This window comes from Podarcis gaigeae (genome assembly GCF_964106915.1).
Source record: "Podarcis gaigeae genome assembly, chromosome: 2".
In the NCBI taxonomy this organism is placed as follows: Eukaryota; Metazoa; Chordata; class Lepidosauria; order Squamata; family Lacertidae; genus Podarcis; species Podarcis gaigeae.
The window spans coordinates 59,163,542-59,190,187 of NC_139679.1; the positions used below are offsets into that span (position 1 = coordinate 59,163,542).

Here is a 26,646-nt window from a genome sequence, read left to right on the forward strand (position 1 = left end):
CGCATGTGTGCGTGCGCTCCTGCTCTAGTTTATGGTAAGAAACACGACTGCAGAGGGTGGAGCTTTTTGTGTTCTATTTCAGCCCTGAGCAGGATGAAAGATAAACCACATTACTGATTTTGTACCTCCTCCTCCGACCAGTGGCAAATGCAGGACAGCATTTGCATGCTCAGTTCCCTTTGGAAAAGAACCCCGGAAATCCACACCACACCTTTAAAGCACATCCAGTGCCCATTTAAAGCACACGACTTCCCTCTAAGAATCTGGGAAACTGCGGAAAGTCATGTGTTTTAAATGTGCCTTAAATGTAGTGTGGATCTGTTTCTTCTTTCTAACCAACTGTTTACAGAGATGCATAGGTTGACCAGGTATTTTAAGGGCACAGCAGCAAGCCCTTGGGTGATTCAAGTTCCAAAGCGACATGAGTACATGTTTCAGATTTAGTTTAACCCAAGAGCTATGGGCTCCAGCTCAGAGAGAATTGTTCTGTCAAACAACCTGAATTGTAGCCACTGTAAACCAAAATTCTAATGACAAAACCCTCGAGCGGTTTTCCCGATCAGCTCCTGCAGCATATAGGAAGCAACAAATGCAGTTACTCTTTTTCCTTGTTCAAGGATATTCCTTTACATGCAGCCCCGAGTACATATACCTTCTTTATTTATGGTGAGAATGTGAACATCGCACTTCTCTTCGCACGCTTCATGTTAAAACCTAGGTGTTTGGGTAAACTGGTAACTTAAATGTTCCGGAGATTTAATTACCAAAGCTGTGGGTGGGTGGGGAAATAAAAAGGTATTTAGAAATATAGATTACAAATAATTTAGAAGAGCTAGTAAAGATTAATCATGAGAAATTATCAGTCCTCCAGAGCTTGCCTTTGCATGCAGGGAAAGCCCCTAACTCACTGAGGGTTTGAGACCCATTGGCTACCCTCACCTGGTGTAGGCAACCAGTCAAAACTGTTTTCCGGGGTGTGGCCACTGTCTCATGCTGACAGCTTCTAGGAGCCACAGGTGAGAGCTAAGTGCGGGATGGGGACCAAAGGTGAATAGGCTACCCCAGAAGAAGCACAATGTGTCCCCCACCAGAAGTACTATGCCACCCCATACACCCCACAAAATATATTAACTTTCGAGGTACAGGTGAAACTCGGAAAATTAGAATATCGTGGAAAAGTTCATTTATTTCAGTAATTCAACTTAAAAGGTGAAACTAATATATGAGATAGACTCATGACATGCCAAGCGAGATATGTCAAGCTATTATTTGTTATAATTGCGATGATCCTGGCGTACAGCTGAAAAAAAACCCAAATTAACAATATCAGAAAATTAAAATATTAAATGAAATCAGCAAAACAAGGACTGCAAATAGAGCAATATTGGACCTCTGAGAAGTAGAAGCATGCCTATGTACTCAGTACTTGGTTTGGGCCCCTTTTGCATCAATTACTGCCTCAATGCGGCGTGGCATGGATGCTATCAGCCTGTGGCACTGCTGAGGTGTTATGGAAGACCAGGATGCTTCAATAGCAGCCTTCAGCTCTTCTGCATTGCTCGGTCTCATGTCTCTCATCTTTCTCTTGGCAATGCCCCATAGATTCTCTATGGGGTTCAGGTCAGGCAAGTTTCTGGCCAATCAAGCACAGTAATCCCATGGGCATTGAACCAGGTTTTGGTACTTTTGGCAGTGTGGGCAGGTGCCAAAGTCCTGCTGGAAAATGAAGTCAGCATCCCTATAAAGCTCATCTCTGGAAGGAAGCATGAAGTGCTCCAAAATCTCCAGGTAGACGGCTGCGTTGACCCTGGACTTAATGAAGCACAGTGGACCAACACCAGCTGATGACATGGCTCCCCAAATCAACACAGACTGTGGAAACTTCACACTGGACTTCAAGCATCTGGCATTATGTGCCTCCCCATTCTTCCTCCAGACTCTGGATCCTTGGTTTCCAAATGAGATGCAAAAGCTGCTCTCATCAGAAAAGAGATTTGGGGAGCCATGTCATCAGCTGGGAAGGTAAGCTGCGTTTCCGTGCGCTGCTCTGGTTCGCCAGAAGCGGCTTAGTCATGCTGGCCACATGTCCTGGAAACTACACTGGCTCCCTCAGCCAGTAAAGCGAGATGAGCGCTGCAACCCCAGAGTCGTCCGCGACTGGACTTAACTGTCAGGGGTCCCTTTACCTTTAAACTCAATATACATAAATTTTAATTAATGACTGATTACTTTGTAGTAGGTGACTTCCATTTTTTTATTAGTTATTTTAAGTTTTTCTCCATCAGTGTTTATGTTATGTGCCTAGATATTTATTTCCAAATGCCACACAAAAATATACAGTGTCTGTCTCTTGGAACAAGTCTCTCAACCCTTTAGGCTGCCCCTCTCTGCATAATCATTATTTATCTTTGCTCTTAAAATGTTCCTTCTCTGAATTTGTCCTGTCCAAGAGGGCTTAGATCACTTCCTTTGCTGCACCAAAGCTGGGAATTTGTAAAGACTTTTATTCAGTTTGTTCTTTATAGCACCTCTTACTTCCCAGATGCTGGCTTTCAGAATTCTGGAAATCAACGAGGTGCAAACTTGGATTCCCCAAATGCCTACTTGCATGAATAGAAACACCCCTTTACATGCACACCCCACAAGGTAGTTAAGAAGGTCCTCTCTTTGGGTGTTTTTGGGTAGCCACAACAAAGAAACACAGCAGTCCTGCCTCAATCAGAGGCAAGAGATGCCCTGGACTGCCAATATATACAGTATAGTGTGTGGGTCCCACTTAGACTTGTCATATTCTTTTTACCCAAAAAATGGTAAATCTTCAACATGAATTTCACAGGCTTATTAAATGATGGAGAAAAAGGCCATACAGTGTAGGTAAGCACCTAGTGCTCATTGGCCCATTTCTCTTGTGGGTTTCATAACAAAGGGGCAGAATCCAATCTTAGACCAGCATTGAGAACCGGAGAATATGAGCTGTTGCTTCAACTTCTTTTATTCCTTTCACTTTACAACTGAAGTAAGAGAGCCTTGGGCCTATGGCTGGCCCAGAACATTTTGGTGTCTTGAGGTTGAAAATACAATAATAGTTTAAACAATATATTGATAAAAAATATCCTTCCTTTTAATAATTCCTGAAATCTGACGCCCAATGCAACCATTTAATTCTACCTTATTGCATGGGCAGCCTTGCTTTATACAAATAAAATAATACTAATACTAATAATACTTTTATTTTTGTGCGTGGTGCTTGACTTCTTAGCATTTTAGTGTATTTCTGACATGTGTCCTTCCAAGAAATTCCAATAATCTCCTAGAGACGGTAATACTTAACATATTACAGCAGCCTTGGGGAACCTATGGCCCTCAAGATGTTCTTGGACATCCAGCATGACTGATATTCAGGAATTATAGTCCACAAACCACCTGAAAGGCCACAGGCTGCTCACCCCGTGCTATGGAAAAGGAATCTGCAGCTGTTCTTGTCTCACTGTTGAATGGGATTTGCCAATGGAAGGGTTGTCTTTTGTCTAAGGACCCAGATTTTATCCTGCTCATGTCTAACAAGGGGGAATAACATTCCTGGTGAATGCCAGCTCTGTTACCCCCCCCCCCCATTACTCTTATCTTGCGAAGTGAATTGAGACTGATAAGAGTGATGTCCGGATCTCCTCTGTCCACAGTCTGACAAGATGGAGTGGAAGACAAGTATCAGTGCCTTTTAACTTCGAAGTGTTTTGTCAGAACAGGTAGTTGCCTCTTTACGGGAGGAACATGAGTCTTCCTCCTGATAGGGACCTGGGGGAAATGTGTTTGTGTTTCTTCCGTGATGGATGACACAGCAGTTTACCCTTGAAATCGCACACCCTGGAAAAGGATAATCAGGTTTTGGTTTCTAAGGTGTTTTCACACATTTGGCTTCAATCAAATTTTCTCAAGCTTTCTCTCCAAACAAATATTACCTTTATTTTGTTTGCCATGTACACTGTACGGCCCAGGGAGTCTCAAAGCTCCCCTCTAGGAACAAGAGAATGCAACTTAATTCTCTTTGCCACCTTAGTAGCTTTCTAGAAGAGGGAGTTGCTGAGCTTCAGTGCCAGCACTGCTGAAGGCAAGAGGACAACATTGCAGCTAGCAGGCAGTCATGTGACACAAGAGACCAATAGGGTTTGCTGTAGGGCAGGAGTGGAGAACCTAATTTGTATGCATATATGCAGTGCATTTTTTCTTTAAAAAATGTTCGGGGGTACTCTCATTTTGACTCAAGAAAATCACCATTTTATAGCTCAAATTAGGGGGGAAAACCTGTAAATGGACAAAAGTACAAAGATTCACAAAGTGTTTAGGGTATGCGTATCCCTGCGTACCCCCAGAAAAAAAGCACTGCATATATGCAAATTTAGAAACAATTACCGTAATTTAAATAGAAATACAGTGATACCTTGGGTTACATACGCTTCAGGTTACAGACTCTGCTAACCCAGAAATATTACCTCGGGTTAAGAACTTTGCTTCAGGATGAGAACAGAAATGGTGCTCCAGCAGCAGGTGGCCCCATTAGCTAAAGTGGTGCTTCAGGTTAAGAACAGTTTCAGGTTAAGTACGGACCTCCGGAACGAATTAAGTACTTAACTTGAGGTACCACTGTACAATACATTTTAGTATGGTGAGGAAGACTGTGACCAGGTGACTTGTGCACCTGTTCAGTTGTCCAGGTGCTAACTGTTAATAGGCACCCTCAAGTCTTCTCCTCTTCCTTCTTACTTGATTGATTGAATGCCTGAAAATGTGACAGGTAGGCTGGCAACATCAACCCCACCATATGAGAATCCCTTACAGACAATCACCAGTGCCGGGAGACAGACAGTCAGGTTGTATATCCACAGCGTTTTTGCCTAGTGCCTAAATATACGTAACGAAGGTGCCAGGCAAGCCTCCCTGGGGAGAGCATTCCACAAACAGGAAGCCAACGCAGAAGAGGCCCATTCTTATGGTTCTTTATCTTTATAATGGACAGCATTTCAAATAGAGGACTCCTCCAAACAGATGACTGTCACCTGCAAAGTACCCTACTACTGCTACTACTACAGCATCAATGAAAATTTTCTTTGTGAAAGCCTGATCGCCATAACCAGAAATGATACAGAGGAATCTGCCCTGGCCTACAGAATACATCATTATCTGGCACAGAAGCAGAGAATAATATTTACAGCCTTCCAGCACATAAAGCGGTTTTGCTGAGAGACGCTGCACATTTTGTTTGTCATGGGTGTGGACTGGAGTCTGGAAGCAATGTGTCAGAGCTTACCAGGTCTACTTTTGCTCATCATCCTAAGTCTTTCCTCCTCTTCCTTAGCAGGATAAAGTAGTGTCCAGTTGGCTGAAGAGGCTTATCAGCTCTGTCTGTCTGGGTGTTAACAATCTATTTGTCTAAGTACCTGTCACATTCACATGCCACGTTTCCATTATGACTCACTATATTTGTCTGGTCATTTTTTTTTCCAGTTCAGGATTGTGTGTGCGTCTGTGTGAAGGCTCTCTGCCTTGCTTTATTGGTGCCACCATTCTGAGGCAACAGCTAGTTATATGTAAACATTGTCCAATAACAAATCAAGCTCCATTCATTGTCCCTTTGAGGCCGTTCCTATATCCCACTTACAACTCCCAAAAAACTGTCTCTTAGAAACCAAGGCTGTGTTCATTGAAATCAACAAGCTGAAATAAGTCAACCTTTGAAATCAGTAGGATTTGGCTGTGCAAGATGGCATCCTCACTGGGGAACCATTGCGTTCTTTGTGTTTAAGGATGAAATCAGGGCTGACCCTACCATTAGGTAGTGTGAGGGAAGCCACCTCAGATGGCAGATGTGGAGAGTGGAAGCAAGATGCTGATACTCAGAGCTGCGTGTGCCACACAGCTTGCCCTGTGCCCTCTAAGCTAGCTTGTGATGGAAGACGGCTTTCCCATCAGCAGCATTACAGTCAGATTCAGCTACCGGTCTGATTAGCTCCCACGCATGGAATGCAAAGGGGTGCTGTCTTCTCCTTTGGCTCAGGCAGCAAAATTAAATTGGGTAAAATGAAACAGAAATCCTTCTACCTCCTCCTGCCACACTACCTGCTACCATCAGGGACCAAGAGCTCATTTAGACTTGATGTGCCACAAACCACCTTGCTGTGGTTTGGTGGCAGCAGGTAAAAGCAGATAAAGGAAAATGAGTCAGGTGATCCACGGGCTGAAGGAAAAAGAAGCCTGCTGGAAATATGAATCAACTCTTCCCCCATTGCCTGTGCTGAAGGCGCTGGCATGATTTAAAGGTGGCAATAGGAATAGTTCCCCACCTTTTGATACTTGGGTCATGAGTGTTTCACCTCCTCCTGGATTATATTTTAAGCACATTGCTCTCTTACACCCAAAAACATACTACGTATGTATTTTTTCAGTATTTCTTCTAGGGCTTAATTCTGCTTCCACAGATTTTAATGAGTTCCTGAAATGGGTCTTTATAACTTGTAAAGAAAGGGAGTGAAGATTATCATTTTGGATTTGCAGAATGAGTGTACAGAATGTTTGCGAACCATTCTTGTATTGAAATGCAAACAGAAAACCTAGACCAGGCTCCTGTTCTTCAATGTTTGACTATGTTGATGATGTTCCTACCATACTCAGGTTTGCTGTATTGCCTTAAATAAACATAATGCCCAAATGTGCAAATTGTTCTTGAGGGGGCCCCGAAACACACTGACTGTGAACCATGCTTCTAGTGAATTTGCTAAGGAACCCATCAACTATAAAACTGCTCTTATATACAGTATTCCTATATTATTATCTCCAGGCTGGTGGAATACTGCTTTCAACGATATTTACTGAGTCAATATTTGTTGTAATGAAAACAGAATCACCAGAACAACACTTTAAACATAAGATAACGGTTTACACTTTAGAAACTCTACTAAAATTTCTTTTTTCTTTTTATCAGTGCCTCAGTGGTGATAGTGCAACAGGAAACTATTCAAGTGTCATCTGATAGCTATATCACTTACACAGCTGCAATTTATAATGCAGATATATTTAATAGCACTTCTAAGCCAAAGCAAATTCTTCTAAAATGCAGTACTTGTGGAAAACAAATGTCATTCTAGCTATTTGTTGCTTATTGTGTGCATGTGTGCATATACCGTATACTGTATACTGCTCCATTCTGTCATGCAGTAAATTAGGCACTTGCTTTTGGTAAATTTTTCCCTTGGGAACTAGAGGCTTTAAAATGGAATTCTTCCTCTGTTTCCCAGGAGAAATGCTGTGGAAATTGACTAAGTGCTTTATACACTGAGCAGCTGAAGGAAATCCATATAAAATGTTGGATCTATACAGTTTTAATATATGCAATATATGTAGTTTCAGAATCAGTTGTGGGAATCCTAATATTGTGGTAAGGTTTTCTCTACTCAACACCTGTAACAGTTTAGTTTGGCTTCAAGCCCAGTCATGACACTGAAGCCACTTTGGTCATCTTGGTTGATGCCATTTGTCAAGATGGCAATGGGAAGGCATGGCTGATGACAGTCTCTTTAAAGGGCAACTTCTGGTCCTTTTAGGCTGAGTCATTGTCACTAGTACAACCCTGTTAAGTTAGAAAATGGGAGGAAAGTCTCTATGGCAGTGCACAATGCCATCTGGCATTATCCTACTTACAAGATTCAGGTTGTGTCTATAGCTGCGGTGGCACCAGCACCAAGTTGTTGATTCTACATGCTTTTTAGTTTAGCTACACAATCATTTATTTATTTTCAATTTTCTCTCCAGTGTATTTGTACAAAATAGGTAAGAAAATTCTTCTTGCAAGAGACAGTTAAGTAAAAAGAGGTTAGCTATTAAAAAAAGAAGCGCTAGCAAAATGAGATCCTTTGTGGTAGATGTAAAAATTTCTAGCCACAGCTGATAACCTTTTGCATTTACAGCAGGAGTAAGGAATTTGTGGCCCTCCAGATGTGGTTGGAGTCCAAGTCCCCTCAGACCAGCCACCAGGCCAACAGTCAGGGATGATGGGAGTTGTAATAATGAAGATGATGATGATGATGATGATGATGATTTTTATTATTATTTATACCCCACCCATCTGGCTGGGTTTCGCCAGATACTCTGGGCGGCTCCCAACGAAACATTAAAAACATGATAAAACATCAAACAGTAAAAACTTCCCTAAACATCCAAACAACATCCAAAGGTTGCACAGGTTCCTCATACCTGGTTTGCAGTATTTAAGTTGTCCCCAATTATATCATTGCTATTATTTATTCATTTATATTGGCCAATAGGCCCCTAATACATTAGAGAAGGTGTCTTTTTATTTATTTAAAAAATAGCATTCTCCCACCTTCCTTAGCTTCATGTAAATATGCAGGCCTCTGGAATGCCCTCTTATGTAGTTAGTGTAGGAACAAATGTTTAAAAAGAAAGCCTGCACATTAAACGTTTGACATTTTAAGGGCTCATGTTGAAGCGGTGCAAAATATAAGGGATCTTGAACTTTTGGATAAATTGTGGTTGGGAACATTAATTCTTGTGAAAGGGGTGTTTGAATGACTGTTGAATAATGGAGGCACTATTGGCCTGTGCTATGAACTAGTCTGTAGTTTAATTTTGAGAAACTTTGGTACTGCTCCAGCTCCCACTCCCCATTAGTGTTTTTTGGTTAGGTGGTAGTAAAAAAAGAAGAACCCCTCATTATTCTAAGATGTTTGTCTCAACAAAAGTCTGTTTGGGGTCTAAGTGGGGAAAGGGGCTGTGAGTAACAACTGGAAGGAAGGACAAGGAGCAAAGTATTACAGTATATCCCAGCAGGAAGTTCTTTTAATAAGTAAATCTTGTAGTGATGACTTGTAGAGATTCAGAGAATGGTGTTGGATAAAACAATAACAACACAAAACATTTATTTGCAGCTTGTGACAAGCATTTGCATTTGCATTTTCTTTTATATATACATATGAAACTGTAAGGTGCCTTTTCTTCTACCATTGTGTCAGTTAATTACTTTTTCTTGTTTGTTAGCATTGGGGCTGTCAACTTTTAATGGGCAGAAATTCTGTGTTTGTAATAGAGAAAGCTTTACAACAGGCGGGTACACGAAAGAAATGCAACTTTATTGTGGCTGCAAATTTTTGCACAACTTCCACATATCTTCCTCATAAAAATGCTGTCCTATGTTATTTCTCAATTTAATCTGGATTTACCATTTCTGCAAAAAGCACACAGTAAAAAACACCTTAAGAACACAGTAGATTAAAGGGAGATGGGGTGGTGGATATGGAATGGGATTTTTATGAGAATGCTGTAGAAAAACATGCATGCATGAACGGCACCAAAACCACAATAAATTGTTGTGTGGAAGTGTGGCCTGTGTTGGGAGAAACCAATTTTTGCCTTTCATGTAGCTGTTCATTGCAAAGCCTCTGTTTATAAACTAAAATTAAACTCTTAACCAGGCAACACTGCATTTTAGGCAGCACTCTCGGCAGGATCAGGACCTGATGGGTGAGTTTATTCTGAACCAGAGGCTGCACAAGGCAAACAAGCACAAAGGTGGCAGGCAAAACTCAGAATCAAGTTTGACAACTGAGTGAAGGTTTTGAGAGTGCAAAGTTGTAAGGGATTAGAAGTTGTTTGCAGGAATAAATAGGAGCCCAGGAGGTGCAGCAAATGTAAGTGAAACAAGAATTGATAATACTGAGATATAGAAGGATCCCGGTAGGAAGTAACAGGAAAGCCCTAAGTGGGCAGTCATAGGACCTTCATGTCCTTATTCTGGGCTTCTAAGAAGATCCATGAACGCGGGTGTTGCTGTGGTCTAAACCACAGAGCCTAGGGCTTGCCGATCAGAAGATCGGTGGTTTGAATTCCTAAGGGCCAACCAGATTCCGCTGCCCAAGGTATTTTGAGAGACCTGACCTTGTTCAGATCCAATTTAGTCCTGCATGTCCAATGTTCCAAAACCGATCAGCAGTAAAGGACACTAAACAATTCATGTACATGAGCAAGGATACTCATCGCTAAGAGTTGGAAAACTCAAGATCTACCCACGCTGGAAGATTGGCAGATGCAGCTGATGGACTATATGCAACTGGCCGAGATGACTGGCAGAATCCGAGACCTGGGAGAAGAGAGGGTTGAAGAAGACTGGAAGAAATTTAAGATTTATCTACAAAAATATTGTAATTTGGTTGAATGTTAAGAAGGATGCTAGATCATAAATAACTGCCTACCACTGAATTAGATCCGAATTTGACGATAAGTGAGACTAAGGAAAATATAAATTTTTTGGAGAACTGCTAGATTCTATTTAAATGAGCGGATATAAGATTGTAAACAAGATGGTAATTTGCTTAGAAAAACCTTTTTTAACGATGTAAGTGAGAGTGGGTGACGCGAGGGAGTCCAAAGAAGTGATGAAATTATGCTATGATATAAATAATGTTGTTTATTATTTATGCATTTGTATTTGAAAATCTTAATAAATATTTTTTTAAAAAATAAACAATTCATGTACATGAGACCAACCATCTCAGGTCCATTCCTCAAACATTGGGATGGTTCCGGCCTTGCACGGCATCAGTCCATGCGCGTTATACGAGGGGCGATCAGTCCATGCGCGTTATGCGATGGGCGATTGCTGCCTGTGGTTTACCCTCAGCTGAATTCGCGGTTAACTCCTTTAGGATTGGGGCCGCCACCACAGCAGTGCATTTGGGACTCTCATCTGAAAGGATGAAGGACTTGGGGGCAGTGGAAGTCTGATGCATTAAGGGAAGTCTGATGCATATAAAGGATATATTCGTAAGACCTTGTGATTGTTCACAGTATACCTGACCTGGCTTTGTTACCTTCTTTTGCTTTCAGGTGATGTTGTGATGCATATTTGGAGTATAGGCCCTGCACCGTCCACTGGGATAGAAACCATGCCGTTAACGGGGACCTAGGGTGCAGGAGCTATGAGGGCGCACATCTGGATAATCGGGCACAGCATGGTGCATTGGGCCAGGGTCCGCGCCATCAATTCCAGTCTCGGGCCGCACCTTAGCTACATCAATATATCTTGGATCTCTCGAAGGGGAATGCGCTGGGCCGAAATGTTGCCCGCTATTAGGGCCAGAGCGGCAGCGGAGGGCCCCCCAGATGCTTTAGTTATCCAATTAGGCGAAAAGAGTTAGCTTATAGAAAGGCAGTCGACTTGATGTGGCATATCTTTAGTGACTTTGAGGAACTTAAGGCCTCTTACCCAAACGTCACTACTATTTTATTTGGGCCTCGTGGATGGAGAGGCGGGTTTGGTGAGATTGCAGGTGCCCGATAGCCATAAATAGGGCGGTGGTGCGTAGAGTGGCAGCCCTGGGGGGGGAGTGTCATTGACCACCCGGGCATATGTGTCAACGGTGAGGCCCTCTACCGGTTTGATGGCGTGCATCTTTCGGATGCGGGAAATGATATTTGGCTGATGGATATGGCAAAGGGGATAAGGGATTGGTTTCAGGCATGAGAGTATTGGCGGCGAGCGATTGCTCGTGTGGCGGTAGGCATTGGTAAGAAGGGGTTAAGAGGATGTGTGTGGGGGGGGAGGAACGGCATCACCTCCCCCCAGTGAGCGAAGGGTGGTCCGTTAAAGGACTCCGGGGGGCGTGGCCCTGTCCGAAGCCTATGGAGGTGTGGGCCAAAGGCACGCCCCAGAACGGTGACCCGGGGGAGCTCCTAGTCAACGTGCCTTGGCAGGAGACTCCCCCGATTAGTGTTAACCCTTCCCCGTGTCTCCAGCAAATGGGCTGGAGCCGGATAGTCGATAGGACCAATTCCTAAGCCAATGCCTCTCATTCCTGAATTCAATAAAGTTGTGGCCTAATTCGCCCAATTAACCTTAATTATGGTGTCTTGTGTCTTTATTTATCCTGGTGGGGGGCGGGAACTCGCCACGCAACTGAGTGAAGGTTTTGAGAGTGCCAAGTTGTAAGGGATTAGAAGTTGTTTGCAGGAATAAATAGGAGCCCAGGAGGTGCAGCAAATGTAAGTGAAACAAGAATTGATAATACTGAGATGTAGAATGATCCCGGTAGGAAGTAACAGGAAAGCCCTAAGTGGGCAGTCATAGGACCTTCATGTCCTTATTCTGGGCTTCTAAGAAGATCCATGGACGCGGGTGTTGCTGTGGTCTAAACCACAGAGCCTAGGGCTTGCCGATCAGAAGATTGGTGGTTTGAATTCCTGCAACGGGGTGAGCTCCTGTTGTTTGGTCCCTGCTCCTGTCCACCTAGCAGTTCGAAAGCACGTCAAAGTGCAAGTAGATAAATAGGTACCGCTCCGGCGGGAAGGTAAACGGTGTTTCCGTGTGCTGCTCTGGTTCGCCAGAAGCAGCTTAGTCATCCTGGCCACATGACCCGGAAGCTGTACGCCGGCTCCCTCGGCCAGTAAAGTGAGATGAGCACCGCAACCCCAGAGTCGGTCATGACTGGACCTAATGGTCAGGGGTCCCTTTATCTTTACCTTTAAGAAGATCCATGCCACCCACAAGCAAATGTGGATTATACTCTCCTACTCCATCAGTTCCTGACACGAACCCCGCATAGTCCTCACATCCTCAGTCACCTCACTCTTCTTTCAAATCCTTTCCCTGTATAACATTACCTCACTTCCTGATTTTTGTGGCTTCTTCTGTCCTTACAATAAAACTATGATCAGAATGTATACACAGCCTAATTAACATATGTGGTAGTATGTTACACAGGTGTTATTTGAGTGTTTGGAGCTGCCTTACTATGAAAGCTGGTGTAGCTTTTATTTAGTTTTCTGTCTCGCAAAATTTATCTGCTTTGAAGTATTTAGTGGCTCTTAGATCCAGCTAACAGGGTTTGTTGCAAGCAATTATTGCAAGGTAATTTATGTTTTTTATGTATGCTGATTCAATACTGTTGTATTAATTTGCAGAAATAAAAAAAATGGGGGTGTGCAATTATGACTAAATGCAAAGAAGTAAAAGTGTGAGCAGCACCTGTTCAAGCCTTCAGCAGTCTCAGTCTGTGGAATATTTATGGGAAAAGTAAGTAAGAATCTTGCGGTTCTTGTAGAGAGCCCTCTTTAGTTACTGATTTAAGACCATATAAAACCCAATAAAAGATAAACTCTTTGTTACAAAACATCTGGTAATTCCACTTGTGTTTTCATCATGCAAAGGCTATTTCCCTTTTTCCTTCCAGATAAGCAAATGCAAGTGGGAGTATGGTCTTAGTGAATAAAGATGGGGGGGGGGGGAGAATAAAGCAGACATCATCTCCAGAGATAAAATTTCTTACGTATTAAACTGTTAAGTGCATCGTTCTGTCTGCCCTTTCAGTAGAGAGAATTCCTTTTGGGGTTCCCAGTAAAGTCTGCACAGCACAGCACAGCACAGCACAGCACAGCACCGCTACCATACACCATTCACATTACTGAACCATCTTCAGGGTTAGGATGTGGTTGTTCTTAATGGGGCAAGAGGTCAGGTTCAGCAGTGGCTGCTGCTACAGGAGACTGCATCAGATTTTCACTCTACTCCATCCCCACCCCAATTTAGCAACATGGTTTTTGTTTGGGTTATTGCTTTTCCATTTATCTCAAAGAAAGTATATGGACAGGGTTTTTGTGTTGGGGGGTGGGGGTTCAGTTCACGAGGGAAGGGTAAATAGAACAGCACATTTGATTTGTCCACTCTCCACATTTGTGGAGTAAAATGGGATGCACTGTAATGAATCAAAACATGGAATTTATCAGAACGGAGCAAAGCGTTATGTGTGTATATAACATTTTCACTATTATCTCAATTCTGTAAATTGTTCAAGGATAGTTGGCCAAATCCTATATAAAAAAGGTAAGGGCTTTTTTTTAAAAAAAGAGTATATGAGCATTTAGTATATTGAATTTATGTTTGAATTTGATACCCCAGCTTCAGAAGAGATAATATTATGCAGTGAACTCCCGTTGCTCAGTCCCTGCTCTTGCCAACCTAGCAGTTCGAAAGCACGTCAAAGTGCAAGTAGATAAATAGGTACCGCTCCGGTGGGAAGGTAAACGGCATTTCTGTGTGCTGCTCTGGTTCGCCAGAAGCGGCTTTGTCATGCTGGCCACATGACCCGGAAGCTGTATGCCGGCTCCCTCAGCCAATAAAGCAAGATGAGTGCCGCAACCCCAAAGTCAGTCACAACTGGACCTAATGGTCAGGGGTCCCTTTACCGTACTACATTTATTATTATATTCATTTCTGCAGTGAGCAAATGTTTGCTGAACTTTGCATTTCCCGCCCCAATTTCAGTATTATGTAAATTGTGTTTCTTATTTATTAATCTAATAATTGTTTTCTAGAATGTCTAATTATTCAATACACCAGCGTGTCTTTATGTCTCCTAGGAAGCTGAAGGAACAATACATGGAGTTCCCACATGGTCACTGAAACTGACCAGATGAAGACCTCCTTCTCAATGGTTTTGCTGCAACCTGTAGATCAGAGATGGGGAACCTGTGGTTCTCCAGATGTTGTTGTATTACAGTTCCCATCAGCCCCAGCCAGTATGGCCACTGGTCTTACTATTTTACAAATGCAGAACACCTGATGAGGGATTGTATTTCTGAAAGGGAAGCCGGTGGAAATGGGCTGGCGGGGTGAGAGGGGAATACTGCTTATGATTGCTAAAAAGCCATGAGTACTAGAAGACAAACCTAGACAGCATCTTAAAAAGTAGACACATCACCTTGCCAACAAAGGTCCGTATAGTAAAAGCTATGGTTTTCCCAGTAAGTGATGTATGGAAGTGAAAGCTGGACCATAAAGAAGGCTGATCGCCAAAGAATTTATGCTTTTGAATTATGGTGCTGGGGGAGACTCTTGAGAAAATCAAACCTCTCCATTCTGAAGGAAATCAGCCCTGAGTGCTCACTGGAAGGACAGATCGTGAAGCTGAGGCTCCAATAATTCAGCCACCTCATGAGAAGAGAAGACTCTCCGGAAAAGACCCTGATGTTGGGAAAGATGGAGGGCACAAGGAGAAGGGGATGACAGAGGACAAGATGGTTGGATAGTGTTCTCGAAGCTACCAGCATGAGTTTGACCAAACTGTGGGAGGCAGTGGAAGACAGGAGTGCCTGGCGTGCTCTGGTCCATGGGGTCATGAAGAGTTGGACACGACTAAACGACTAAACAACAACAAAGTAGAAGACAATCTACTATTGATAAAATCTTTGGCTTTAGTAAAAACAACTCCAGTTAGTTCAAACAAGTGTGAGAGATAGAGCAAAATGGAGACTGTGATTCTGCTGTTGATGTATTCAGTTGCATACTGGAGTATGCAAAGCATATGTGCCGCAGCTAAACTATCCTGCCCATCCAGTTCTTCACCCTGTCATGACCTGCTGATGATCATGCCAATTCAGTACACTTTGATATTTTGTTCCATATGCCAGACAGAAGGCAAACCATGCTTATGATTAGGGCTTGAAAACCCCACTGGATCCCTCCAAAATATCTAGCATATGATCAATGTTAATTGTATTACATTAATTATTCCCTTTTTCTGGCACAGGACATGTGTGTTCCAAGGGCCAAAAACAATGTGGTATGTTCCATGGCATGTGGTTCTGTAGCCTAGCAGAACAGAAGAGGCTAAACACAAATGTGGGAACAAGGTGATAAACTGACCCATTTGTCTGCCAAACTATCTACCTAGAAACTTGTGTATGAGGCACCCCAGTGGCTTCATTGGTTCTAAAATACACCAGCAATTTACCGTATATTACTATCGCACTTCTAATGTACATATGCTAGAGAGTTAGTCATCAATAAATTAGAGGCAGCATGGTTTAATGAATGGAACACAGTGATCTGTAGCGACTTAGGCTTTGAAAACACAAAAGAGGATAGATACTCTGCCCAAGAAGTGCACCAGGGTCTAAAAGTTTATAATAATATTACCACAGAGTTAAAACTAAGCACACAGTTTGAATGCTACTATGAATGCTTTATTCATTTGGCTAAGTTCCATTTGTTCCCTGTGGAATATACCCTAATGATCACTTTTCTTAATATAACTGCTGAGGGATGTGTGTTAACTCTGGGATTTATTTATTTTAAATCTTCACTGGGAAACACATGAATGGTTTTCCTAAAACGGCAACTCCCCTGAATCTTGCAGTGACTCTGAGGCATCCCCAGATAGTTTGAATGTATTGGGGTTCAAACAGTGAACATCCGGACAGAAAAGTTGCAAAGCTGCTGACCTTATTTTGACAAAATTGCAAAATAATGCAGTTTTTGAGCTTTTTTTTTTTTTTTTAATAGGCGAAAACAGCACTGTGACATGGGCTTCCATACGTCTGGATTTTCCCGGACATTTGCTGCTGCTGTGAATGCTGGAAGGAAGACCTGCTCTCTGCTGCAAGGCCCATTTCCACCTGACTCACCCTGAACAGCTAAAAGGCTCCTGGGAGGCCATTGGGACATTGCTGGAACAATTTTTGGGTTGGGGCAACTGGCTGAAATGTTTTTAAATGTTTTAAACGGTTCTAATTTTGGTTCCTCTGTTTTGTTTTTGTCAGGGTGGTAGTGGTTAAATGTTTAGTTGGGGTTGGCAATTATTTTAATTTTGGTATAACTGTAAACTATTGTTGTTATTGGTTTCTATTGATTTATTGGTTTTCTATGTTGCTTGTATACTAGGATATTTTGTTTTTTTAATGTTTGGTTGTGTGTTTATAGATGTTGTAAGCCATCCAGAGTGGCTGGGGAAATCCAGCCAGATGGGTGGGAAATAAATAGTATTATTATTATTATTATTATTATTAGCCCAAATTCCTCCTGAACACTGCTAGAGACAGCTGGATTCCAGCTATGTCCGGGAAATCCCAGACATATGGAAACCCTAGAATGTATAATTCCAATACATGAGGTAAATATATAAATACCTTCATATTTTAGGACAAGGGTGGTAGCTCAGTTATAGGGCATCTGCTTTGCTTGCAGAAGGTCCCAGGTTCCATCCCTGGCATCTCCAGGTAGCGCTGTCTGATATCTTGGAGATGCTGCCTGAACTGCAACAGCATAGCACTTTATGTTTCTCCTAACCACAACAATACTGCAATGTTGAGTGTTAGGAGAATGTAGCTATCATCTCAATAAGAAACCCTATGCTGGGAGGGATATCTGGTTTTCCTACCACATCTGAATAGCACTTGCACATGTACCAGTGTAAAATCCCTTAGTAATAATAATAATAATAATTTATTATTTATACCCCGCCCATCTGGATCAGTTTTCCCCAGCCACTCTGGGCGGCTCCCAATCAGTGTTAAAAACTGTACAGCATTACATATTAAAAACTTCCCTGAACAGGGCTGCCTTAAGATGTCTTCTGAACGTCAGGTAATTCTTTATCTCTTTGACATCTGATGGGAGGGCGTTCCACAGGGCGGGCGCCGCTACCGAGAAGGCCCTCTGTCTGGTTCCCTGTAGCCTCACTTCTCGCAATGAGGGAACCGCCAGAAGGCCCTCGGCGCTGGATCTCAGAGTCCGGGCTGAACGATGGGGGTGGAGACGCTCCTTCAGGTATACAGGACCGAGGCCGTTTAGGGCTTTAAAGGTCAGCACCAACACTTTGAATCGTGCTCGGAAACGTACTGGGAGCCAATGCAGATCTCTCAGAACCGGTGTTATGTGGTCCCGGCGGCCACTCCCAGTCACCAGTCTCGCTGCCGCATTCTGGATTAATTGCAGTTTCCGGGTCACCTTCAAAGGTAGCCCCACGTAGAGCGCGTTGCAGTAGTCCAAGCGTGAGATAACTAGAGCATGCACCACTCTGGCGAGACAGTCCGCGGGGAGGTAGGGTCTTAGCCTGCGTACCAGGTGGAGCTGGTAGACAGCTGCCCTGGACACAGAGTTAATCTGCGCCTCCATGGACAGCTGTGAGTCCAAAATGACTCCCAGGCTGCGCACCTGGTCCTTCAGGGGCACAGTTACCCCATTCAGGACCAGGGAATCCTCCACACCTGCCCGCCTCCTGTCCCCCAAAAACAGTACTTCTGTCTTGTCAGGATTCAACCTCAATCTGTTAGCCGCCATCCAACCTCCAACCGCCTCCAGGCACTCACACAGGACCTTCACCGCCTTCACTGGTTCTGATTTAAAGGAGAGGTAGAGCTGGGTGTCATCTGCATACTGATGAACACCCAGTCCAAACCCCCTGATGATCTCTCCCAGCGGCTTCATATAGATATTAAAAAGCATGGGGGAGAGGACAGAACCCTGAGGCACCCCACAAGTGAGAGCCCAGGGGTCTGAACACTCACCCCCCACCACCACTTTCTGGACACGGCTCAGGAGGAAGGAGCGGAACCACTGTATGACAGTGCCCCCAGCTCCCAGCCCCTCTAGACGGTCCAGAAGGATGTTATGGTCGATGGTGTCAAAGGCCGCTGAGAGATCCAGCAGAACTAGGAAACAGCTCTCACCTTTGTCCCTAGCCCGCCGGAGGTCATCAACCAGCGCGACCAAGGCAGTTTCAGTCCCATGGTGAGGCCTGAATCCCGATTGGAAGGGATCCAAATGGTCCGTTTCCTCCAGGCGTGCTTGGAGTTGTTCAGCAACCACCCGCTCAATCACCTTGCCCAAGAATGGCAGATTTGAGACTGGGCGATAGTTGGCCAAATTGGCCGGGTCTAAAGATGTTTTTTTAAGAAGCGGTTTAATGACCGCCTCTTTCAGCGGGTCTGGGAAGGCTCCCTCACAGAGGGAAGCATTCACCACCCCACAGAGCCCATCGCCCAGCCCTTCCCGGCTTGCTTTTATCAGCCAGGATGGGCAAGGATCAAGGAGACAGGTGGTCGGTTTCACTCGTCCAAGCAGCCTGTCCACATCCTCGGAGGTAACAGATTGGAATGGATCCCATGTAACAGGACCAGACAGAACTCTAGCACTCTCCCGCCATGGCCCTGCTCCCACAGTGGAGTCTACCTCCTTCTGAATCTGAGCGATTTTATCTGCAAAAAACTTTGCAAAAGCATTGCAGGAGATCTTAGCAAGCCTACATCTTGAACCCAGAGCTTTGAGCAGCAGCTCCTGAGAAAAGTTCTACTTTTGAAAATGCACAAGGTTCTCAGTTAAGTGGGAACCACTCTAGAAAGGCAAAGCATTATTAACAAGTGGTGGTGGTGTGCGATGCTTAAGGAGGCACTTGGGGGAGGCTGCTGCCTTGAGTGGGCGACAGTTGATCAGGCAGAAGGCCTCCCCTGCGTGAAATAACTGTTATTTTATGAGAAGTAGGTGCCTGCCTCAAGCAGGCAGCGGTGGGTGTGGCCAGCTGGATGTTGGAGCTCTTCTCAGCGGCGGCTGCTGCTGCCGCCGCCGCCACCACCACAGAAAACAGACAGGCAAGAGCAACAGCAACAAACACCCTTCCAGCAACGGATTGAAGTGTATTGTTTGTGCATCACAAGGTCAAGTCGAGAACTACAGGAGGGCGGACCTGGCTCCTCTTCTTCCTGTGCAAACTGGGCAAAGTTCTTTTTCCTCTTTGCCCTGTGGAAACCTTTCGGTAGTAAAAGAGGGCATTTGGAGGGATCGAAACAAACAGGCTCAATGGGGCAAAATGTTAAGCTCCCCCCCCATATCTGTGTGTAGGGAGGGGGTGTCGAATCATGCCGTTCAACCCCTGCTTTCAATCTCTCTCTCCCCCCCCCCCTTTTGGCACGCTTGCTGAAAAGGAGCAAGTGCTTAACGTCAGCATGCTCCCGGCTGTAAGTGATCTGGATAACTATTTGAATTAAAAGCGCCCCCCCATGCCCGTCTCTCTCCAGAGTGGTAGTATTTCAGCACAGAGGTGGCCGCGTAACTTTTGTGACCCGCGGGAAAACGATTCTGTTCCGATCTCGATTTGCAACCTCCCCCCCCCCCGGCTTGCTTCACTCCCTCACCTCCCGTGCCCTCCTAGCGAATGCGAGCTCCCCCCCCCCCCCAAGTCCCCACGCGCGGTTTTCGATGCGAGGGTCTCTTTCCTCCTTTCCGCGGAAGAGGTTTCTTGCTCGGCGTTTCTTTCCCCTTAATATCCCTCGCCGCCCGCCTTGCACCTCATCTGTTATTTGCAAGAAACGTCTTTTTGACGCAGGAAGAAATGGCAAATTTGAAGTACGTCATTAATATGGCGCCAAAAGATTTTGTTAAGTATAAGCTTATTTTTTGTAAGGTTGCAGCAGCAGGCTAGTGTGTACGCCTGTGCATAGCTCCGGGGAGGTGAAAGCGGCGCGGTACGGGGGGGGGGGCGCAGAGAGAGAGAGAGAGGAAAAAAGAGGGGGAGTGTGTATATATGAGAAGGGGAGGAAGCAAAGAAAGTGTTGCAGCTCTGTGATCTGTGTGTGCACTGCTGCCGCCGTTGTGTGCGCGCGCGAGGCTGAAGATCATTGCGAAAGTGACCTGATCAGGCTTGTAGAGAGAGAGGGAGAGAAGGAGAGAGGGAGAAAAGGAGAGCGAGCCCGTGTATGCAACCCGACCTCTTTCCAGCTGCCCAGGGCACAAGAGAAAAGAGATGGGGACTCAGCGCATCGGAGGGAGGTGAAGGCGAGGGAGGGGTGGTGGGTGAGCGGTGCGTTGGGGTGGGAGGCAACACATGCCGAACACAATCAGGGATGGGACCCACGTTTGCTACTGCCGCCGCCGCCGCCGCTGCACCTGGACCTGCTGCTCGTCAGGGAGAAACAACAAACAAGAAAATAAGAAATTGAGGGAAGGGGGTGCGAGGGGGCGTGGGGGGGAGGAAGAAGGTGGGGTGAAACCGCCAGCATCACCCTAATTTATATACTACTCCTTTGAAGAAGTCCCTTCTTCGCCAGCAGGGGAAAAGGGGGGTCGGAAGAGAAAAGAAGAAAAAGGGCAGTCGCAGGATTTCGGGCAATTGCAAAGAGATCCGAAAAGAAGTCTGGATTTAAAAAAGAAATAGGAACACGCAGGGCTCGCTGGATTTTGCACAGAGCGGCCATCTCAGCTGGAAGCAATTCTTTGGAATTGATTTTTTGTTGTTTTTGTTTTTAATTTTGCATCCATGGAGTTACTTTGTATCTACTCCTAAAAGAAGGGCATCATCTTCGGATCCTACAAGGGGGATGGTTTGCCCCCTGCGCAATGGTGCCGGATTAGTCTTTGCAAAGGGAGATTCCATGAGCGGTTACGTTTTTGGAGCATCTCTCCCCACACCTCTCTGGTAACCCGAGGGACAGTCTCAACTCTTGGAGGACGCTCTTTCCCAGGCAAGGTAAAAAGGGTGGAGAATTGCTCCATTTTTTATTTTTTTTGCAGCTTCTCTCGACCCCCCCCCCCTGCATTTGTTTTACTGCTCCCTGACTGTGCTGCCTGCAAAGGAGGATGGGGGGTGGAAGAGTGTGTAGCGTTTTTAGACATGGATTGCGCATGTTGGTCAGTCATGTTTTAAAAGGGAGGCGGCAGGAATGTAAACAACAACTTTTTAAAGGATCAGAAGCCTCAGGAAACGTTTCCTCGAATTAATGACTGCGGCAGAGCTAACCCCAAAAGGTCTCGAAGCAAGAGGGTGGCCGGGAGAGGGGAGTTAGACACGTTTTATTGAGGTGGAAGGGGGAAGAAGGCGCTCGAGGGGCAAAAAAGGGTGGCGGGCGAAAAGTGCGCGGCGTGTGTTGTGTGTTGTGCCCTGTATCCGTGAGTAAAAAGAGGTTCGCGCGGCAATTAGCAGAGACACGAGTTTCATTTTTGTTGATACGCAGCACGTTTTGGAGCCTTTGCATGTCTTGAAGCTGCACCCACATGATCCGCTCCTCTCACGTGCTAGGGTTGTGGGGTCCCTGCCAGCTCCTGCAACAGACACAAACAATGCGCCCAGGAGGCAGGCAGGCAGGCAGACGAGGAGAAGAGGCGCCTTTCCTTGGCGAGGGTGGGCGAGCCCGGGTGGGCTTGGAAGGGCGCAGGATTTTCCGGGGTGCCGGTGCCTTTTGCAGGCGGGCTGCACAGCCCAGCGAGGGCGGTGGGCGGTTGCCCGGGTTGGGAGGGGGCAGGGCGAGAGTCGCGCCGCTGGGGGGCATGGAGAGATTTGGGAGTGGAAATGTACAGGCAACGGCTGCGACGGAGCTGCGCGGTGGGGAGAAGGACTGTAGGGGGCGTGGCTGTTGTTTACCTTCTCAAACTCTCCCGGCTCCCAACGGGCTCCTCCGGGGGCGTCTCATCTCTTCCTCCATCTCTGCCACTGAATCCCTCCCTCCCTCCCTGCACTTCCTTGCAGGCTTTGCACTTTGCCTGGGCTGGGCTGGGCATTCCTCCTGAGGGCGGCGCATCCTCTTTTCCTGCCCTGCTGCCCCTACCCCTCGTGCGGACACCCGATGCCCCGCTTGCGGCTGCTTTCTATCTATACAGTGCATTTATATGGAGTCAGAGGGACAGAGACCTGCAAGGCGCAGGTTCTGCCCTGGAAGCCCACCCCTCGTCCCAGAAGTGTGTGGGCTGATTGTGGTTTACGTGACCCTGAGGACAGATGCTACCTCCCCCACGGTTAAACCAAAAGGCCTTTTCTTCCATTATGGTTGTTTGGTCTCTAGGGCTGAGTCCTCTTGTCAGCTTAACCCCTGCAGATCTTTCTTCACTCAAACAGTCTTCTCTGCTACAGGTGCCGCTTATACTCTCTGTCGCCCCCCCCCCCCCAAGTGCTGAACACCTTTCTGTCTTTCCCGGGCTTGGTCAGTCATCTTTTCCAGGCTGAGGGCAGGCATTCTGAATAGGGGGAGATACCCTTCAGCCAAGGGTGAGGTTCTTGTGGCCCTGCAGGTGGTATTGGACTCCAGCTCCCACCAGTCCCGGCCAGCACAGTCAGCAGGTCAGGGATGATGGGAATTATAGTTCAGCAATGTCTGTAGGGCACTATGTGAACTACCTCTGGCCTTCAGCCTCCTGAGCTTCATCATGGTGGGAGGTTGAATACTGGTGAAGGAGAAAGCAAACAAATGGCTGGGAATCTTTAGGCTAATTTGGGTGTCGGAAGATGCTCAGAATCAACATGGAATGAAAATAAACACATAGCTCACCCCGTCCCTCCTAGTCCTTCATTCTTGTGTTTCCCAAGGGATTAGATTAGGCCTCATTCAACACTTCTTTAAAATGAGTGTTAATCTTTTTTAAAACAAAAAAACTTTCCCATACAGCTTGCCTACCCCATCCCACCTTCCATTTTTTTCTCTGCTCCTTTTCCAAACTCTTAGTCTTGACTTCCTTTTACATGTGATTTTTGTAGCAGTGCCTGAGCTTCCTACTCTTACCCAAGATTGTTCTCTTGCCTCTTTAACATTCTTTGATGCATTCTGCACTTTGCTGTTACCCATGCTTCAATGGAATCTCCTTACCCTTCTGTTAAATTGTCAGTTATTCTGTCACACACACCCCTTGCTATTTTCCTGTGCCACTGAGACAGTCATACCTTCTTTTGATACTTTTCCATTGCTGGCACACTGGGACTATGTCTCTTCTGTATAACTTTGCTTCTCCTGTAGTCCTTAATAGTATTAGCAGCCCTCAAGGATGCCCAGGTGCCCATCTTCTCTAGCTTCATTAAGCCCCACAGCAACATGATCATGCTCACTCTGTATTCCTGTTCTTAATTGCAATCCTCATCCTTTTTGTCTGCTACTTGTTGATATGTGGATGCCGCCTTCCTTTGATGGGACTGTGAACACCTGGAAGTACCATAAATCATGCTTGGTAGATTCTGGGTTATTGTCCAGAAACTTAGAAGTAAACAGAAATGCAGGTTAGCATTTAACTGTGTTAACTATTGGTTAATCTCCCCCAAAGCATCTCAAAGATAGTCAGTTTCTCTTTGCCTGTTTCTCCCTCAGTCAGCTTCCTCTGTTACTCCTCTGTTACTCTTCATTCCTCAGTAAATGATGCTTGATGGTCCTTGCTTTTTCCACGTGTCCCTTTCATTTCTCATTTTGTCTTGCTTACTCTCCTTCATCTTCTGTGGAATTGAGTTCATAGAAGCAAACATTTTAATCTCTTCTCTCCTTGCTTATGTTTGCATAAAGAAAAAAAAAACATAATCTCCAGAAGGTTGATTTCTTCAAGTAGCTTTGCAAATTGTTGGGGCCTCCCAGCTGTCACTCTGGGATATAAATTAATCTCTTTGCCCTCCACCCTTGAAACTTTGAGCACATTTTCCCTACAAATCAAATGCCCGTCTTTGATCGTGCGGCTAACAGCATTTTAATTTTAGACCTAAATTGAATATAATATCCTAATTGCCTTTTCAAATCCTAGGGAATCTGTCAGCACCCCTCTTAGAAATTGCATTTGTAGTTTTAAGTTGAGGAAGATGAAAATGCACCTGATCATTGCAAAAAGCAACTGAATTTCAGATGCATCTGTATAGATCCCTAGGTGCTGTGAACCTTATGCACAGCAGCAGCAGCAGCTGTTTGCAAACAGGCAATTGATTATTCTTCCAACTGTCATTAAACGCAGTGCACTAATTTGGTAAATCTACATGCAAAACAATATCAGAAAGACCTTTGCAAATGAGTCTTTGGCTCCTGATAGGGCAGCAGTTCACTTCCCTCATCTTCTCACTGGGGTTAAGCAATATTGGCCTTTAAGAACTATACTTGACCTTTAAACATTTGCTGGCCCCTGAAGTTGAAGCATATTTGAGACTGAATGAAAAATAGTTTGTATAAAGGTCAAGTTTGCTGTAGGAAAATTCAGCTTGGGTTTTGACAGCCAAGGCTGCTGAAACAGGGCAGGAAGGTAAACATATTCCTTGCTTATGGAGGCTGGCCTTACTCAAAATTTCCCTAAGGTTGTTGCCTCTGAGGATATAATTGGAATAACTATAGTTGCCTGCATTAACATGGTCAGATGTTGAGGAGGACAGAACTTTTAATGTTAGGTAAAAGAGGAAGTTCTGTCAGGAAAAGCTTTTATCATGCAGAATTGAGAAAAGCTGTCCCTGCTGAAATTGCCTTGTTTATATAATTATTGAAAATATTGAAACCTTGGCTTCTTTGGACTTCTGTCATGCTAGTCCAAATAGGTATCTTAAAGTCACATTAACTTCTATTCTGTTTCCAAGAATCTTAAGGCCTGACTATGTTTACCCTGCCTTTACCTTGTTTGTATGAAGTTAAAAATGAGGAATGAAAATTGTAACCTGTCAAATCTGGCTGTGTGAATGGAGCCCTGGGTACTCCTCTGGCACTAACGCACATTTTTCATTAACCTTCTGATCTTGTTCTATAAATAACAGGATTCCTGTTCTATAAATAACAGAAAATGGGAGGTGAGAAGTTGTGGGAACAGAAAACTGAAGTATGACTTAAGTTGTCAGTTGTCAGATACATACGTTGGAGCTGCTTCTGATTTGGGGAAGATGTTGAATAGTTTGGGACAATAGTGCACAGATAACTGTGGAGAAGATAAATTTGCTGCTAGGGTTGCTACTCTTGAGTTTATTTATAATTTTATTTATTCATTCCATTTATATCCCACCTTTTTTCAAAGGAGTTCAAGGTGGCATAGCTGGTTCTCACCTCTCTTTCTTTAATCTCTGCAACAACCCTGTCAGTTAGGTTAAACTGAGACTAGCCCAAGGTCATCCAGTGAGTTTCGTGGCCAAGTGGAGATTTGAACGCTGGTCTCCCAGGTCCTAGTCTCACACATTAAGCACTATGACTTCACTGATAGATAGCTTTCAGTTAAAAGCTGTAGACGGTAGAAGTTATTTTTCTCCCTTTGCTAGTAGTGCAGCCAGCAGCTGGCTTTGAAAGTTGGTTGCCAAATCATTTTCAAGGTGCATGTTTGCCAGTTATTGTAGGATTCCAAAATTAAGGCCTGAAGCATGCATATTCTGTCTTTGGCTACCCAGCATCTTTCAATAATTCTGTTTAGAGTGGGCTATGCTTAGTTGCATTTTATTATTGGTATGCTTAGACATTACTATGTTGGTGATGCCCATCTCTCCTCCCTGTATCTAGATTAACATCTGTTGTCATTAACTTAATAATAATATAGCAATAATTTATTATTTATACCCCGCCCATCTGACTGGGTTTCCCCAGCCACTCTTGTCTGTCTCTGTTGCTAGTTTGTCTGGATATGTCTTTGGATAACCAAAGGGTTAGCAGAATAAAGAGTCAGAAAGGGAAAGTAGGATTATAAATATGTGTGATAAAAAAAAATCCTCCTAGATATGGAAAAATGCAAAGCAGACAAAGTGAACACAAGAGTTTTGTTTTAAATTTAAATGAGCTTAGAAGTTGCTCCAGGAACCAAGATAGTGAGCATGGCTAAAGCAAAATCAAAAATACCCAACTCTAAGAAGTACACAGTGCTAGTTTAACCCCTCAATTAGAGTAATTGAGCCCTTGTTGCATCTTGAAATGTCTGAATGCAACTCTTTGGTAGCTTTTTGCTGGGTGATTGCACAGACAAAAATGTAGAGTAGTTTCACTGGATCCATCTACCAGCTGCTTTTTGGATACCAGAGACCAAGCAATTTCAGATGGAAGCTGCATGAGTCATGGGGTAGGAGAGAGAGAAAATATGTGGTGTTCAGTGACCTCTGAATATGGCCAAACAATGCTTTC

The 26,646-nt window shown here is 44.6% G+C and overlaps 1 protein-coding gene and 1 long non-coding RNA gene across 6 annotated transcripts in view; both read left to right on the top strand.

The window, feature by feature from the left end:
- LOC310839752 overlaps window positions 1-14,722 on the top strand; it is a 55,914-nt gene extending 41,192 nt beyond the window's left edge. For both annotated transcript variants that reach the window (XR_014561634.1, XR_014561635.1), the window contains exon 4: window positions 14,422-14,722. This is a non-coding gene — a long non-coding RNA (uncharacterized lncRNA). The remainder of the gene's footprint in view (window positions 1-14,421) is intronic.
- Window positions 14,723-19,361: 4,639 nt separating this feature from the next.
- JADE2 (jade family PHD finger 2) overlaps window positions 19,362-26,646 on the top strand; it is a 145,378-nt gene continuing 138,093 nt past the window's right edge. Inside the window, exon 1 of one of the 4 annotated variants that reach the window (XM_083728403.1) lies at window positions 19,362-21,302. Coding sequence is in view for 1 of the 4 variants with exons in the window: in XM_083728402.1 (XP_083584528.1) it covers window positions 20,036-20,182 (147 nt within the window). In the remaining 3 variants the exon portion in view is untranslated. Of the gene's footprint in view, window positions 21,303-21,407; window positions 21,581-21,759; window positions 21,954-26,646 lie in introns of those variants that run through there. The other 3 variants (XM_083728402.1, XM_083728404.1, XM_083728405.1) reach the window with 3 other exon arrangements.